We start from the raw sequence: 17,018 nt of genomic DNA on the forward strand, positions 1-17,018 counted from the left end.
GGTCTGCACGTCTAGTATTATTTTCCCTACACTAGAGGGATCAAACTCAAGTAGGAACAGGAGCCACCAAACTGTACATAAGGATCTCTGTGGACTACACATTGACTTAGTTTTTAAATTTAATGTTATTTATGTTTTATTGTATTTTTATTTGTTTTATTAAATATTTCCTGATTATATCATTTCCCTTAAGCCTTTACCTTCTGCCTTAATATTGATTCTTTTAATAATTTTTTTAAACCCTTAACTTTTGTGTATTAGGTCATAGGTGGAAGGAGTGGTAAGGGTGAGAAATGGGGGTCAAGTGATTTGCCCAGGGTCACACAGCTGGGCTTAATATTGATTCTAAAACTGAAGAGTGGCAAGGACTTTGCAATTGGAGTTAAGTGACTTGTCCACTGTCACTGGCTAGGAAATGTCTGAGACCAGATTTGAATCCATATCCTCCTGATTCCAGGCCTGGAGCTCTATCTACTGGGCTTTCTATCTTTCCCCCCCAAATATATATTTTAATCTGGTTCAGGGCATACTTAAGAGTGTTGCAGCTGCATGTCTGATACATCTGCTCTTCAAAATACTTTCTATTAAATGGGAATAGATTTAGAATTTTTTGTTGTTTAACCCTATATAACTCTTGGTGACCCAATTTGGGACTTTCTTGGCAAAAGTACCAAAGCAATTTCATTTCTTTCTACAGCTTACTTAAGAGTTGAGGAAACTGGGACAAACAGAGGTTAAGTGACTTGCTGAAAAAGACATACCTAGCAAGTATTAGAGTCTGTATTTGAACTCAGGTTTTCCTGGCTCCGGGCCCAAATCTCTCTATCTGCCGTCCTACCTAGCTCCCCAAGTCATTAACTCAAATTTGGGAGGTGAAGGTAGGAGTAGGAATGGGACCAGGGCATTATGGGAGCATCTCAGGTTTGGAACCATGGATGTGGGGAATGTAATATCAATAACGACAGAATAAAAGAATTGTTGAAGAGTTGGGGAAGGAGAAGAGAGGCCCAGCTGAGATCATGCAGCATAAATTCCTAATGAATGAAATCAGTGTGGTTCTGTGACTTCTAGTAACACTCTGCTCAGACAGTATTATTTTTCCCTCAGTTATTACTTGAGGTTTTTCCAATGATCTTCTTGTTGTTTAATCATTTTCAGTCATGTCCAACTCTTTGTGAACCCTTCTCAGGGTTTTCTTGGCAAAGATACTGGAATGATTTGCCATATCCTGCTCCAGTACATTTTACAAATGAGAAAACTGAGGCAAACAGGGTTAAGTGAATTGCTCAGAAATCACACAACTAATAAACTCAGGTCTTCCTGACTCCAGGCATCATACTCTATTCACTGTGCCACCTAGCTGCCAACAATCTTCATGTCTATCATATTTGAATATCCCAGTGCTATAAGGTAACCTGGGCAGATATCCCCATTTTACAGGTGACAAAAAGAGAAGGTGAAATTACAGGTGAAATAAGAGAAAATGTAGTTAATTAATGGTAGAGCCAGCCTAAAATTAAATGTAGCATATCATACCAATTATTCTGTTTGCCTTAGTTTCCTCAACTACAAAATGGAGAGGATATTAATAATAGTACCTTCTTGCCAGGTTTGTTGTGAGAATCCCATGAGATAATATTTGTAAATCCCTTTTTTATTTGTAAAGCACAGATGATTCCTACAAGACCCACTTTAGGTCTGTTCTAGTTCTGTGATCGTGTGTGTGTGTGTGTGTGTGTGTGTGTGTGTGTGTGTGTGTGTGTGTGTATACACTTGGGGGCCTCTGTGTTCAGTTTATATTATATACATCCAGATTTGACGGATTTGATGGCTGTATCTCGGGACTATGACAACCTGCTATGGGCATGGAAAGGTTGGAGGGATGTGACAGGACAAGCTATCCTCCCCAGCTTCCCGGAGTATGTGGAGCTTAGCAATAAGGCTGCTCAGCTCAATGGTGAGTATCCCCCTCTTCTCCTTGTCCTTCATGGTACCCTGGTGTCCATGGGCTTTCCAGTTTATCTTTTAATACTCTGACTTTGGGGGAGGAACATGATCCTCTCCCAACAGGTCCTAAGAGTGAGATGAACAGGGGAGCAGGTAGATGCTAGGTGATCAGGAGAATTAGTAAAGAAGTGAGTCTCAGCCTTACCTGTGCTTCAGGCTATGCTGATGCTGGAGCCTCCTGGAGATCACAGTATGAAACATCTTCCTTGGAGGAGCAACTGGAGAAAATCTATCTGGAACTGCAGCCACTCTACCTGAACCTACATGCCTATGTCCGTCGTGCCCTGTACCGTCATTATGGAGCCAACCATATCAACCTTCAAGGGCCCATTCCTGCTCATCTGTTAGGTGAGAGAGATGAAGGACTGAGTCTGGGGTGGGGAGGAGAGAGTGAAAATTTGCTGGTAGAGGTGGGCCTGGGGGGGGGTGGTATGAGGTAGGACCAGGTGAAAAGAGACATGGGGTGGCAATGAGGAACAGACAGAATGGAACCAGAGGGATATGAGGGGCCTATGATTAGTTCCCTCTTAGGGGACTAAGACAAACATTAGAATAGATGGGGGTGAGTGTGAGTGTAGGTGGCAGGGAGGGAAGAGCCTACCCTGGGAAAGAAGCATGGGCTTTTTTGATCAAGAAACATTTTAACAGTTATGAGAATTGGAAGTCTTGAGACTATGGGGTATGTGACCAAAGCTGCTTTATCACTAGCATAGTGACTCATACTCGGACCAGTTCTTTTTTTTATATGACCCTTACTTTCTATCTTAGAATTGATACTAGGTATCAGGTCCAAGAGGTAGGCAATTGGGGTTAAGTGACTTGCTCAGGGTCACATAGCTAGGAAGTATCTGAGGTCAGATTTGAACCCAAGACTACCTCTCTTGAATATATGGCTTTTATGCACAGAGCATTATGTACAGAGGAGAGATAGGAAGGAAAATCAGGACAAAATAAAATAGCCTACATTTTTATGGCACTTTAGTGGCATAGTACGGTGATGGGCAAACTATTCCCCGCAGGCCAGATCCAGGCCATAGTTTTCCCATCACTGCCTTAATAGTTTGCCCATCACTGGCATAGTGGATAGAATGCTAAGCCTGAAGTCAGGAAGACTCATCTGCCTGAGCCTAAATCTAACCTCAGACACTTAGCTGTGTAACCCTAGGCAAGTCACTTAACCCTCTTTGCCTCTATTTCTTCATCTGTCAAGTGAACTGGACAAGGAAGTGAAAAATTGCCCCAAGATCTTTGCCAATAAAACCCCAAATGAGGTTATGAAGAATCAGACACAACTGAAACTATTGAACAACATGATGCCATAAATTTAAGAAAAAGAGAAAATCCAGTTTTGTAGACAATTCCTGCAAGATTCCTCGTTCAGCTTAAACAGATCTTTCTTTTTCTTATTTTTTCTTTTTTTTTTTCATCCTTATCTTCTGTCTTAGTATCAAGTCTAAGACAAAGAATGGCAGGGGGTTAAGGATTTGCCCAGGGTCACACAGCTAGGAATCATCTGAGGTCATATTTGAACCTAGGACCTCCTGACTCCAGGCCTGGTGCTCTATCCACTGAGCCACTTACCTGCCCCTCAGTTTAGATATACCTTTTAAAGCTCTCTTGATCTAAAACATGGAGCCCTTCGGCAGTTTGATGAAGCCTATAAACCCCACCTTAGAATATTTTAAAGGCATAAAATAATATATATGGGATTACGAAGGAAACCAATTATATTGTAATACAGCTATCATAATACTTTTTTTTAAGTTCATGTAGCCCATGTTAAGAACCCAAATCTGGAATCATATTACATAGATCAGAAGTGTTAAGATATGTGTATGTACCCATGTAAGACATGTATGTCCACTAGAGTTGTCTAAATGGTTTTAGTAATAGCTATGACAGGACTTTGGCCAACATATTTAAACTTGTTTAACTTCAGTTTACTCATCTCTAAAATGGGGGTGATAATATTCACCAAGTTTGTAAACCCTAACACACAATAAATGGGGGGGGAGAAGGGCAGTGCCCAGAAAGCCTGTGTTCTTCCTTGTTTAGTTTGCCTTTTTTCCCCAACAATCTTCTTGCTCAATACTTTTCAACATTAGGTCAGACCCTTTCCTTTGTTCTAATCTGAATTCCAGAATCATCTCATCTCTCCTGGAGGAGAGGCCCCACCTCTGTGTGCTCATAACCGCAGTTAGCTACTTGCTTATTGTGGGCAGATGAGCTAAAAGTCACATGAATATAGGAGATTTCACAGAGTAAGGCAAAAATAAGTGCTGTTTATAGGACAGTCAGAAGGTCCAGGAACCTTAGCTGTTATGCCTGGGCCTGGGAAGAAGGCAAGACTCCACTTAGTATTATTAGTATTAATAATCATTTAATCATTATTAGTGTTTTAATTGTTATTAATATCTCATACTTACATAGTGATTTAAAGTTTACAAAGTTCTTTGCTTATGTTTAAATACACTTGGACATTGTTAAGTATTCCTATAAATAAGGACACAGCTAGTAAGTTGAAGACAGAACACAAGCCCTTCTGACTTTGGGTCTAACACTTTTATTTTCTCTCTTTCTCTCTCACCCACTCTCCCCCTCCCTCCCTCTCTACCTCTCTGCCTTTCTCTTCCCCCCTCTCCCTCACCTCTCTTCCTCTCCCTTTCTCCCTCCCTCTCTTTCTTTTTATAGTTTGAATTTTTAATTGCTTCTATTCTTTTGCTCTTTGTGAAATTTTCAAATGATTATCAGTGACATTTGTTTTTACTTTACCTTCATTTCTGGATATACCCCACAGCCCTCTTTTATCAAGAGCCATCCCCTGTAACAAAAATTTTTTTTAAAGAAAAAACCCAACACATCCATCATGTAGGACAATATTTAATATTCCATATCTATAATCCTCCATCTCTGCAAAGAAGGAAGGGAGCTGGCACTTTCTGAATTTATTCAGTATGATTCTCTCTTCTTGGGGTGGGAAGAGATATCTGTGTTAATCTTTCTCTCTCCTTTTCCTCTGAACCTTCCTCCAGGCAACATGTGGGCTCAAACTTGGTCCAACATCTATGAGTTGGTGATGCCCTTCCCTTCTGCCAGCCAGGTGGATGCCACTCCAGCTATGAAAAGCCAGGTCAGTGATATGTCTGCCCTGCTCTCTGCCCCTTTCTCAGTGCCTTCCTCCTATCCCATGCCTTCTGACTTTTCTGTGCTCTTGAGTCTGTGATCCTCAATAAGTAGGAGAAGGGGAGGGCTCCATTTGGGGTGAATAGGGGATATGCTTTGTTCAGAGGGGTCCCTTCCCACATTGTAACTTCCACTGCCTTGCACCTAACGTTTTGTCCCTTGGCTTCTGTATTGGAGGGTGCCCTATGACTTAGGCAAATCATTTCCTTCTCTGTGACCCAGTTTACTTATGAACAGGTTGGCCCTTGACAGCCACCAAAGTCTCTCCAGCTCTCCAGCTATGATCCTGTGATTCTTTGGTCTTTTTCCTTCAGAACTGGACTGCCCAGAGGATGTTTGAGGAGGCAGACAAATTCTTCCAGTCCTTGGGTCTGCTGCCCTTACCCCCTGAGTTCTGGAGCAAGTCCATGCTGGAGAAGCCAAAAGATGGGCGAGATGTAGTATGTCATGCTTCTGCCTGGGACTTCTACAATGGCAAGGACTTCAGGTGAGATAGAAAAGAGGTGATATCCTTTCAGGTCCTCCTGGAGAAGGAGAAAGGAACCTACAGAAAGCAGTGTCATTGCACCCCATCAAGAGTAAGGGGAAACTCTGACTGGCTAGTTCTGAAGGTTAGGGCACCATGATCAGCATATGGGTCAGTTCGGGAATAAGCATTTAGTAAGTACTTCCTGAGTATCTCATTTGACATCCACAACAATTCCTGGGGGCAGGTGCTATTATGATTCTCATTTTATAGAAGAGATGGAGGCAAGCAAAGTTATGTGCACTTTCATTAATCTTCTTTCCTTGTTTTCTAATCATGTCATGTTTAAGTATAGCAGCAGAGAAGAGAAAGGACTTTTCCACGTACAGTCCATCCAGCAGATTTTGTTAATCTATCCCTCTTCCCATTGCTCCCTACCTCAAGAGATCTCATTCTCTCTCCCCACCTCTATCCTTCCTCTTATGTACACAGGATCAAACAGTGCACAGTTGTAAATATGGAGGACCTCATCACTATCCACCATGAGATGGGCCACGTGCAATATTTCATGCAGTACAAAGACCAGCCTCTGGCCTTCCGAGAAGGTGCCAACCCGGGTTTTCATGAAGCCATTGGAGATGTGCTGGCTCTCTCTGTCTCCACCCCCAAGCACTTACACAGCATTGGGCTGCTTGATAATGAGGGAGAAGGCTACGGTAAGTTAGAAGGTGGAGACTCAAGGGGAGTATGAAAAGTCAAAGATGGGCAGCAGCAGGTTAGGAAGGTACTTGGGGGCTAGAGTGGAGAGGTGGGAAAGTGAATGTAAGAGGCAGGATTGGGATAAAGGTTAAGCAAGATCAGAAGCTGCCTATGTAGTAGGAATTGAAGGGAGAATCTTTTTTATGTCCTTTTTGGGAAATATACTTTTTTTTAAAGTTATAATAAGGGTCTTTAATTGGGGTAGGAAAATTAATCTGGGGTTCCATGGAAATGTATATTTTTAATAGCAAAAAATCCCACTCTTACAAATGTAGGAATTTTTTGTGTATTAGTTAAGGCACAATAGAAACTCAGACAGGCCTAGAGATGGGAGATCCCAGGTTCAAATCTGGCCTCAGATACTTCCCAGCTGTGTGACCCTGGGCAAGTCACTTGACCCCCATTGCCCACCCTTACCACTCTTCCACCTATGAGCCAATAGACAGAAGTTAAGGGTTTAAAAAAAAGGAAAAAAAAAGAAACTCAGAGCTTCTTGTCCATAGTAAGACCATTTCAAAACTTTGTCCATAGCACACAAATTCCAATTCTGCTGGGAAAAAGGCCATTGGGAATAAATTAAAGAAAGGAGAAGTAGAAAGGAAGAGGGGTTCTTGAACTGATTACCTATATCCTCTTTGCCAGAGAGTGAGATCAACTACCTGATGAGTATTGCACTGGACAAGATTGCCTTCCTCCCTTTCGGTTACCTCATTGACCAGTGGCGCTGGCGGGTGTTTGATGGGAGTACCAATAAGAGAGATTACAACCAGGAATGGTGGAATCTCAGGTCTGCATGAGCAAAGCTTTATTGGTACTTGTGGGCATAAGGGACATGAGGAGAGGTCAAGGCTCAGGGACAGAACCCCTGGAAACAGGTACCCCTGGAGTACCCCAAACCTGGGCAGCTTTGCGTCAGGTTCATGAAGGACCCCGCAGCAATCCCAGGTGGTAGGTTTGGACTTTCAGGAGTACAGAGACCTACCCTGAAGCCAACAATGCCAACTTACATACATACATACACATATACATATATACATACATACATAACATCCCCCCAGATCAACAGTTTTAAAGACTATCTTTACCCTCAACTGGTTTAGCCTATATACCGAGATGATTTTTACTGGGGCTTTGGTCACTGTGTATGCTATGGCATGAGAAGACTTCTCCAAACCAAATGAGCAAATGAGAACAATTTGTTCCACCAGCCATGAAGGCAGCTAAAGCAGATCCCCTAGACTTTCAAGATGCCAAAGTCATCTGCTACATCCCGGGCCATCACCAGTGGACTTGACTTTTGTCTTTCCACTGGAACTGATGACTCTGAAACAGAGAGTGAGGCTGATGATTTTGCGTAACTGCTTTACTAAAATCCAATCGATAAGCAATTCAAGACATCACTCATTGCGATATTATTGGTCCTTCTCTAAAAAAAAAATGAAGATTATATAAGTATATAAGAGTATATAAGCACACTCACAGTTTCTCATAAACTCACCTTATTTACTAAGGCAACAATATGGCACCCACCCTGCCCTCCCTACAACTCTTTTCTTCCTTTTCACAGGTTAAAGTACCAGGGTCTGTGTCCACCAGTGCCAAGGTCACAAGAAGATTTTGACCCAGGTGCCAAGTTCCACATACCTGCAAATGTACCCTATCTCAGGTAAAGAAAGGCTCAAGGGGTCACTTGGGAAAAGCAGGAAACTTTTAAGAGGAGTTGGGGCAGCTAGGTGGCACAGTGAATAAAGCACCAGGTCCGGAGTCAGGAAGATCTGAGTTTAAATCCAGCTTCAGACACATACTAGCTGTGTGACCCTGGGCAAGTCATTTAATCCTCTTTGCCTCAGTTTCCTCATTTACAGAATAATCTAGAGAAGGAAATGGCAAAACACTCCAGTATTTTTGCCCCAAATCCCAAAAGGGGTAATGATGAAAATAACAACTGAACGAAGGCAAAATTAAGAGGAGTTAATGGGGAGAAGCTGATGTAAATGAGTGTGTAAAAAGAGATGATAGTATTCAATCAATCAGCAAGCATGTATTAAGTTCCTGCTGTGCACTGAGCTAATAGGTGCTAAAAATGCAGAAGTGAGACTGACAGTTTCTGCTTTCAAAGAACTTATATTCTACTGGGGGATATGACACATATTGGGGAGCAACAGCCAAAAAAGATGGATTTGGCCTAGGCCCAGAGTTCTTAACCTTTTTTTAATTTCATGGGTCCCTTTGACAATTAGAGTAAGTCTGAGGACTTCTTGTCAGAGAGTTTTAAAATATAGAAGCTAAAATACTTGGGATACAAAGGAAACCTCTAGGAACCACTTATTGGAATGTTTTAAAATACATAAAACTCTGATATTTAGGATTACAAAAGAAGCCTGTGGACTTTCTTATCAGAATGTTTTAAAAATCCATAAGGTGAAATATTTAGAATACAAAGAAAGCCAAATATATGAATTTAGAATACAAGGAAAGCTAAATATATTGAAACAGTTATCAAAACATTAAAAAGCCAAGTTCATAGGGCTCCCCATTCTCTCCCATTAGGACAATTGGTCTAAGAAGTCACTGTGATGTTAGGGGGCAAGAAATTGCCACACTCTTTGTAATAGAAAAATAATATAGATTGAATCATTGTTCCCATTTCCCCCCGTTCTCTGGTTTCTTACTGGGGTCCCGGTTGCATCCATTGAGGAAAACCAATTCAAATGGAAGCTTCCAGAGCTTTAGAAATGGATGGCCAAGCACTATGGCTCTGCTCACTGGTCTATGGGAATTAGATCTTCTTCCATTGAGCCAGGGCTAGATCTGGCTTCAAGTTCCTGATTACTGGAGTTTGTGATGGCTTGAAATATCCTGATTAGAGAATTGGCAGGTTTTTAGGTCTGTTTTCTAGAGCTGACACTGGTTTCTTGGCATGGCTCCTTTCCCACCTCTGCCAATTTCTAGTCCTTTACTAGAATTCAGGCTGACATCCCTAGTGGGATTCCTCTGCTGACTTTTGGCTATCTTCTTTTTGTGCAGTTCTGGACTAGAGAAAGTGGCTTCTTTCTATTTTTTCTTTTTTTCTTTCATCATTGATTTTTTTTTAAACCCTTAACTTCTGTGTATTGACTTATAGGTGGAAGAGTGGTAAGGGTAGGCAATGGGGGTCAAGTGACTTAACCAGGGTCACACAGCTGGGAAGTGTCTGAGGCCGGATTTGAACCTAGGACCTCCCCGTCTCTAGGCCTGGCTCTCAATTCACTGAGCTACCCAGCTGCCCCCTTTCATCATTGATTTTTATGGAGTGCTTTTTAGATATATAACTGGAAGCTATTGGCTATAAGCTCATGTTTTCTAATATTAAACGTGTAAGGAAAGGTGATTCCCCCCACCCCCAGCTCAGTAGACATAATAACAGAATTCATGGAATATTATGTGCTAACAAGGTGCTAACTGCTAGTAAGTTCTTTTATGAGCTGTGAAAAGGTCCTTTGAGTGGATGAAAGGGAACAACCTCATTGCCTGAGCAAACAGATTAGTCACTGGGGACTTTAAATAGCAAAGTCCTGGGGAGTTGATAGAAATAAAGACTCAGGAGTGCTTGGTGGAGAAGACTTCTGAAAGAAATGTGGAGAGAGTTGGAGGTAAGGGGCAATTTCTCCCTTCTCCCTCCATCCCATTGGCCATGGTATCTAGCAACAGAACAAGAGATACTTGATTGATCCAGAAGTTGGTTTGAGAGAATTTAAGACACATTAGGAAGGAGACATGCATTTCAGACAGACTTGGACACAGAAAGGGAGTTACTTAAGGGAAGAAGGAGCTTCAATGAAGGACTGAGACTTCTGGCAGCAAAGAAAAGAGCCTGCCTTGGAGATGAGCAGACCCAAGTAATGCTCCAAGAGAGAGAAGTTGTATGATGATTCTCTGAAGAAAGAAAGGTCTTACAAGCCTTTCAGAACCAGGAGTTGTTTTGTTGTTTGTTTGTTTTTAAACCCTTCCCTTCCATTTTAGAATCAATACCAAGTATTGGTTCCAAGGCAGAAAAGCAGTAAGAACAAAGCAATTGGGTTTAAGTGACTGACCTAGAGTCACATAGCTAGGAAGTATCTGAGGCTTGGAGATAGGAGGGTCCTGGGTTCAAATTTGACCTCAGATACTTCCCAACTATGTGACCCTGGGCAAGTCACTTAACCCCCATTACATAGTCCTCACCTTTCTTCTGCCTTAGAACTGATACTTAGTATGGATTCTAAGACAGAAGGTAAAGGTTTAAAAAAAAAAGTCAGACATGACTGAAAACAACTAAAGAATAATAACAAGAAGCCAGGAAGGCTAGGAGGCTGCAATAAGGAAGAATGGCATTCTAGGCTTAGAGAAAATTCCAGGACACAGCCAGTGAAAGTTTTTTTTTAATAGATTTTATTTTATTTTTAAATTTTTTTTCCCATGGTTACATGATTCTCTCCCCACTCCTGGAGCTGACAGGCAATTTCCCTGGGTTATACATATATTGTCACTCACACAGTGAAAGTTCTTGAATAAGCCCTTCTACACATTAGCCCTCTAAGACTCTATCTTTGGATCCTCCAAAGTCTCCGACTCTGGGAATTCCTCCTGAATTTTCCTGGGTCTTAGAAAACTTGGGCTAAACTTCATCACCTCCACACTACTTGACTGAATATCAGCAATGGCCTACAAATTGTATGATTGTTGAATGTGCATTCATTCATTTATTCAGCAAACATTTATTAAGTAATTGTTACCTGAAAAATAGAAATTTGATTGTTTGAATTCAGAGTACTCTTATCTATAGATGACCAAGTAGGCTGGGCCCCAAATCAGAAAGCCACCAAGAGCCAATTAAAATCACTGCAGAAAATTCCAGGAGGGGGAGGGAAAAGGGGAGAGAAAAGGGGAGGGAGACAATAAGAATCTTGTAACCATGGGGGGAAAAAAACATTGCAGATAATTCTGACTTGAACTAAGCAGAATGAACACACATTTGCCCATATGGGAAGCAATTGTCCTACCTTTTATAAAAATCGAGTTCTCAGTGTGTCCCCATAGTTGTTGTTCTGATTCTAAAAAGTTCTTTTTTTCATGGGCAGCTAAGTGGTTCAGTGGACAGAGAGCCAGACCTAGAGATGGGAGGCCCTGGGTTCAAATTTGATTTCAGAAACTTCTTCTATGTAACCCTGGGCAAGTCATTTAACTCTCATTGCCTAGCCTTTTACTGCTCTTCTGCCTTAGAACCAATACATAGTGTTGATTGTGAGATGGAAGGTAAAGGTTTTTTAAAAATAAAATTTAATTTAATTTAATTTAATTTAATTTTAAAAAAGCTCAAAGACTTTTGGGACACCTAGTATAATGCTTACAAAGCACTTTATATTTAAAAAAAAACAAAGCACTTGGAGACAAAATAAAACTCTTTGGAGAGGCAGGTTGCTGCTTTTGTGTAGAATGACTTAAGGGAGCAGAAAGGGACCCAATGTGTTCTGAATTGCAGGTATATTAAGATAGATAATTCTAGGTCTGGTCATTCTCTTTCTCTAAGGGAGAGGCCTAGCACTCCCTCTTCAAGTCTCCAGTTTCAAGAAAGGTGTGAGGTTAGAATTATATCTACCACATATCAGTTTAGGAGTTTAGATTTTAGGGGTTATATTTTGCTTTTAGGGGATTAGAATAAAATCTATCTTCTAGGTCCTCCTGAAATGCTTCTCTTAGCTAGTTTAACTCCCTCCCTCTAAACACTTATTACTCAAAAGACACTCATAAATAGTGTTATAAAGAAGGTATCTTTGTCTACTATTATAGTTATTATAAGGTATATTAATCAGGAAAGCTGTGCCTTGTATTCCTTTGATAGCTGGTGCAGGGACACCTGAGTCCTGTCACTCAGCTGGATGTTATAATAACTGCTCCTTCTCGATAACAGCACCCAGGCAGGATCCCTAAAGGTCAGGTAGATGGGTAACCCTTTCAGTTCCCACTTGGGGTTGGATTGATTACTAATATTGGGTTCTATTAGCCTTGGATAACGTTTTCATCTGACTGTGTTACTCCCTCCCCAAGAGTTGTGATGTAATAACTACTCAGGAAGGTACTTAATAAACTTTATCTATAGATGTTAATAAGGGAAAGGAATAATCAGGAATGACTTGGGGATAGGAGACCCTGTCACTAATGGCTATGATCACTAATCCCTCAGGACTGTAGGCTGTTTCAGTAATGCTGGAGCTCTTGTTCTTCACCTCCTCTGGCTCAGCTTGTCCATGGCCAAACCAGAGAAAGCAACCTGCTTGGTTGATACAGATATCGATGATCCCTCTCAGCGTCTTATTGCCAGTTGTTATGTCAGTCCTACAGCTGTCAGGAAATACCTCCCTTACCTCCCTTTGCTTCTTCTCCTTCCCTCTTCCTGGTTCCCACCTGGGGCCCGGATACCTAAATATCTAATGATAGTTCAGATGTCTAAATATCTAGGGGGAATTCAGAGAGATCAGACAACTCATGGTCAGAGATCCACAGGTCAATGCTCCAAGATCAGAGATCAATGTCCAAGGCCAAGGGTTCCAGGACAAGGGTCAAAGCCAAGAGCCCTTGTCAGATGGTTGCCAGGGTATTTATATCCTCTGGCCAACTGCCTTTCATCTTATCCTCAAGGCCTCTGGGAACATTCCAATGTCTCCAACTGTCTTTACCTGTCAATCAAGGTGAGACTCACAACTCCCAGAGTTTGAATATGTCAATAGCCAGCATAACATTTTTAATAGTAATAAATTAGGGGGCAGCTGGATGGCTCAGTGGATTGAGAGCCAAGCCCAGAGACAGGAATCCTGGGTTCAAATCTGGCCTCAGACACTTTCTAGCTGTGTGACCCTGGGCAAGTCACATTGCCCAGCCCTTATCACTTGGAACCAATACATAGTAGATTCTAAGACGGAAGGTAAGGTTTGGGGTTTTGTTTTTTTTTTTCCTTTTTTTATTTTTTAGAAAAATTTTCCATGGTTACATGATTCATGTTTTTACTTTCCCCTTTACCCCCCCTTCACTCCCTCACCCATAGCCGATGCGCATTTCCCGTTTTGTTTTTTTTTAATAGTAATAAACTAGCATTTATATGACACCTTAAAGTTTGCAAAGCATTTTATAAATAATAAGGTTCTCATTTGAGCCTCCCATCCCTGGGAAGTAGGCACTATTATGATCCTCATTTTTTTTTTTTTTTTTTTTTTTTTTTTTTACAGATGAGAAAACTAAGAGAGGTTAAGTAACTTACTCAGAATCACACAGGTAGCATGTATCTGAGGCAGAATTTGAACTCAGTAATGACACATGTATAACCCAATGGAATTGCCAGGAGAGGAAGGCAACATGAATCATGTAACCATGGGGAAAAATGGTTTTTTAATAAAATTTGAATCCATGTATTCCTGACTCCAGGTTCAGTGCTCTAAGTGCTATGCTGCCTAGCTACTTTTATCGGTTATAATTGTAATCATATCTCTTTATCTGTCTGAGGTCAGATTTGAACTCAGGCCTGGCACTCCACACACTATGGCACTGCCTAGCTGGCCAGAGATAGATAGGGGAAGAGTTGCCATGATGGACCAGAGGGCTGCATGGGTTGCACTGGGTAGAGGGACTTTGGGACATTGGGACAGTCCTTTGGCTTGCTCTCACCTTTGTTCTGTCTTCTCTTCCCAGATACTTTGTCAGCTTTGTGATTCAATTCCAGTTCCATGAGGCCCTGTGCCGAGCCGCTGGCCACACAGGCCCACTTTACAAGTGTGACATCTATCAGTCAAAGGAGGCAGGGAAGCTCTTGGCGTGAGTTCTCAGAATTTGTCCTGTGCCTAAAGTTCCCCTCCAGGCCCTGGGGGGGGAGCCCATTGGGCATTGCTGAAATTATGGATGTGGACCTGGAAAATTAGCTTCTCACCTTGTCTACCCACTGCCACACCTAAACCAAGTCTGCTATGTATCTTTAAGTAAGATAAGGAATGGGAAATAAAGGATCCTGGAGTGTGCTTTCTTTCCTTAAAAGATTGTTCCTTGGGGGCAGCTAAGTAGCTTAATGGATTGAGGCTCAGAGACTGGAGGTCCTGGGTTCAAATGTGGCCTCAGATCTGTGCGCCACTGGGCAAATTGCTTAACACCCCCTCACCCTCACCCCCCCAATGCCTAGCCCTTATCACTTGTCTGCCTTAGAACCAAATACATATGCTTAAGACAGAAGGTGAAAAAAAAGATTGTTCCTTAAAGCATTTTTAAATTGTGGGGTTTCTTTTAGAGAATTAGCTTAATTTCTTTGAATGTTTTTAATTTAATTTTTAATTATAATTTTAAAATTTTAATTTAAATTTAAACATTTTTTAATTTAAATTAAATTAAATTTTTAATCATTATCATATCATTCTATTCTATCTTATCATTAGCTAGAAGGAGGGATCCTCAGTAGGGGAATTGCAGCTTCAGGGCAGTGAGCCTAATGTCTGTTTCCTTCTTCTCTTCATCCTGCACAATCTCCAAACTCTACCCAGGGATGCAATGAAGCTGGGACTCAGTCAACCCTGGCCAGAAGCCATGAAGATAATTACAGGACAGCCCAACATGTCAGCTACAGCTATTATGAACTACTTCCAGCCCCTGCTGGATTGGCTTATCACCAAGAACAAGGAGCAAGGAGAGACACTAGGCTGGCCTCAGTATGACTGGACTCCATATTCTGGTACTGGCCCCATCCTTCCCCCCTCCTCTAGCCTCAACCCACCCCCCACCCCCCAATCTCACCCAAAGCTACTAATATAGTCCTCTCCCCATAGAGGCAGGGTCAAGTCCAAGCAAATACAGAGCAAGGAGTTCTCTAACTGTTATAAACCCACCCCCAACCCCCTTCTGCTGTCAGAGTAGTAGAGATGTATTCCATTTGGGAGTAGAGGTGGCGCCCCAGGTCTGCCACCTTCTTTAGGCAGGGCCCTTCATCCAGAACTTAAAAGGGCTATAGTGGAAAGCAAACAAAATTAAAATCCAAGAAGATTCAAGGTTTGCTGCTCGCTTACTCACTGTGGGACCTTGGGCAAAGTTCCTTTCCATGTCTGAGTCTATAAAATGAAGAAGTTGAATTTTACAGAATGGAAAACTGAGGCCCAGATTCAGGGAGGTATATGGATACTAAGTAGCAAAAATGGAATTTTAACTGTCTGTTACATCCAGTCCTCTTTTCATTCCCCTATGCTGTTCCAATATATGCCATTTCCCCCATCCATTCCAGCCACCCCTGCTAGATTTCCTAAAATTTGTCTCCTTTCCATCTCTCAAAACCCTTATATTCCTTTAAGACTCAGTGCAGGGGCCACTTCCTCCCATGAAAGCTTCTCTGATTTCTACCCCCTTCCCAAAAAGAGATATAATATTAACAATAAAATAAGGGAGTTGCATTAAATGATCTCCAAAGTTCCTTCTGCAGAACTATTCTGTGAATATTAGACCAGAGTTGGTATGAGCCTGGTCACTGGAATGAGCTGGTACCCAGATATGGCAATTTTTATCCCAAGGGCCTGAATCTAGATCTGAGAGGGCAGATGGCTAAGAGTCCCCTTTTCTCCTTTCCCTGATACCCACATATGTGTAGAACCCATTCTCCCCTTTTCCCATCCTCCTCTTATGTGCTTTTCTTCCCTACCCCCTAGGTGCCTCCAGTACTCCCAATGTACCGAACAGTGGCAAAGTCAGCTTCTTGGGAATGGAGTTGGAGCGTGGGCAGGCTACGGCAGGGCAGTGGGTACTGCTTTGCCTGGGCTTGCTGTTGCTTGTGGCTACAATGGGCTTGGCCTATAAGACGTGTAGCCTCAAACGTAGAGGGGAGCCTTATTTTGGCTCTGAGGTGGAGCTGAGACACTCCTGAGACTGAGCCTGGGTCTGAAAGGAATTGGATAACCCCATGGAGAGAAGAAAGGGAAGTGGTGGAGGGAGGAAATAAAATGCATGCTGAGGACAGAGCTTTGGTCATTAGGCACTGAGGAAACTCAATCCACTGGCCTCAGGACTTCATTCTCTTTTTTATTTTATTTTATTTTTAAAAATTTCTTTTCCTTTTTTTAAGTCTTTTTCTACTCTACCCCACCTTTATCTTATTCTTTACCACTTTCATCTTCTTTCTTTCTTCTCAAATTTTTCTCTTCCTGTTGCTTTCACCTCCTTGATTTCCTGTTCCCCTCTAGCTTTTCTGATTGTCAAACTTTCCTAACGATGCAAGATGCTATAGCACCACTCCATTTTAACAGGGAACAGGAGAGGTACCTCCAAATGCTTCTCCCATGGTGCATGTCTGATGGGGACCCGAGTTGGAGTTGGGAGAGAGCTTGTTTATTTTCCTGCGGCTTATTAGATCAGGTGTGCTCAGTAGGAGCCAACTAGACTTCCCACCACCCCTTCAAAAAATCCCACCACTATGATCTTATATGAATGAAATTAAAGATTCTCATTCATCTTCCCACACTGCATCCCATTCCCTCATCCCTTGGTACACCGGAAGGCAACAAGCCCTGGGGTCCAGCCTTTTCCCTTTCATATTCCATTTCCCCAAATATTTCACCTCAATTCTGAA

At 41.9% G+C, this 17,018-nt stretch overlaps 1 protein-coding gene across 1 annotated transcript in view; it reads left to right on the forward strand.

Annotated features, from left to right (window-relative positions):
* Nucleotides 1-16,441, forward strand: part of LOC123247930 (angiotensin-converting enzyme-like) — a 32,742-nt gene extending 16,301 nt beyond the window's left edge. The window contains exons 11-20 of the mRNA XM_044677017.1: nucleotides 1,814-1,957; nucleotides 2,164-2,355; nucleotides 5,040-5,137; nucleotides 5,505-5,677; nucleotides 6,149-6,372; nucleotides 7,058-7,202; nucleotides 7,983-8,081; nucleotides 14,117-14,239; nucleotides 14,953-15,140; nucleotides 16,102-16,441. Of these exons, the coding sequence (XP_044532952.1) occupies nucleotides 1,814-1,957; nucleotides 2,164-2,355; nucleotides 5,040-5,137; nucleotides 5,505-5,677; nucleotides 6,149-6,372; nucleotides 7,058-7,202; nucleotides 7,983-8,081; nucleotides 14,117-14,239; nucleotides 14,953-15,140; nucleotides 16,102-16,316 (1,601 nt within the window). The 3' untranslated portion in view covers nucleotides 16,317-16,441. The remainder of the gene's footprint in view (nucleotides 1-1,813; nucleotides 1,958-2,163; nucleotides 2,356-5,039; nucleotides 5,138-5,504; nucleotides 5,678-6,148; nucleotides 6,373-7,057; nucleotides 7,203-7,982; nucleotides 8,082-14,116; nucleotides 14,240-14,952; nucleotides 15,141-16,101) is intronic.
* The last annotated feature ends 577 nt before the right edge of the window (nucleotides 16,442-17,018 follow it).

The sequence above is a fragment of the Gracilinanus agilis genome, chromosome 4 (assembly GCF_016433145.1).
Source record: "Gracilinanus agilis isolate LMUSP501 chromosome 4, AgileGrace, whole genome shotgun sequence".
NCBI classification, from domain to species: domain Eukaryota; kingdom Metazoa; phylum Chordata; class Mammalia; order Didelphimorphia; family Didelphidae; genus Gracilinanus; species Gracilinanus agilis.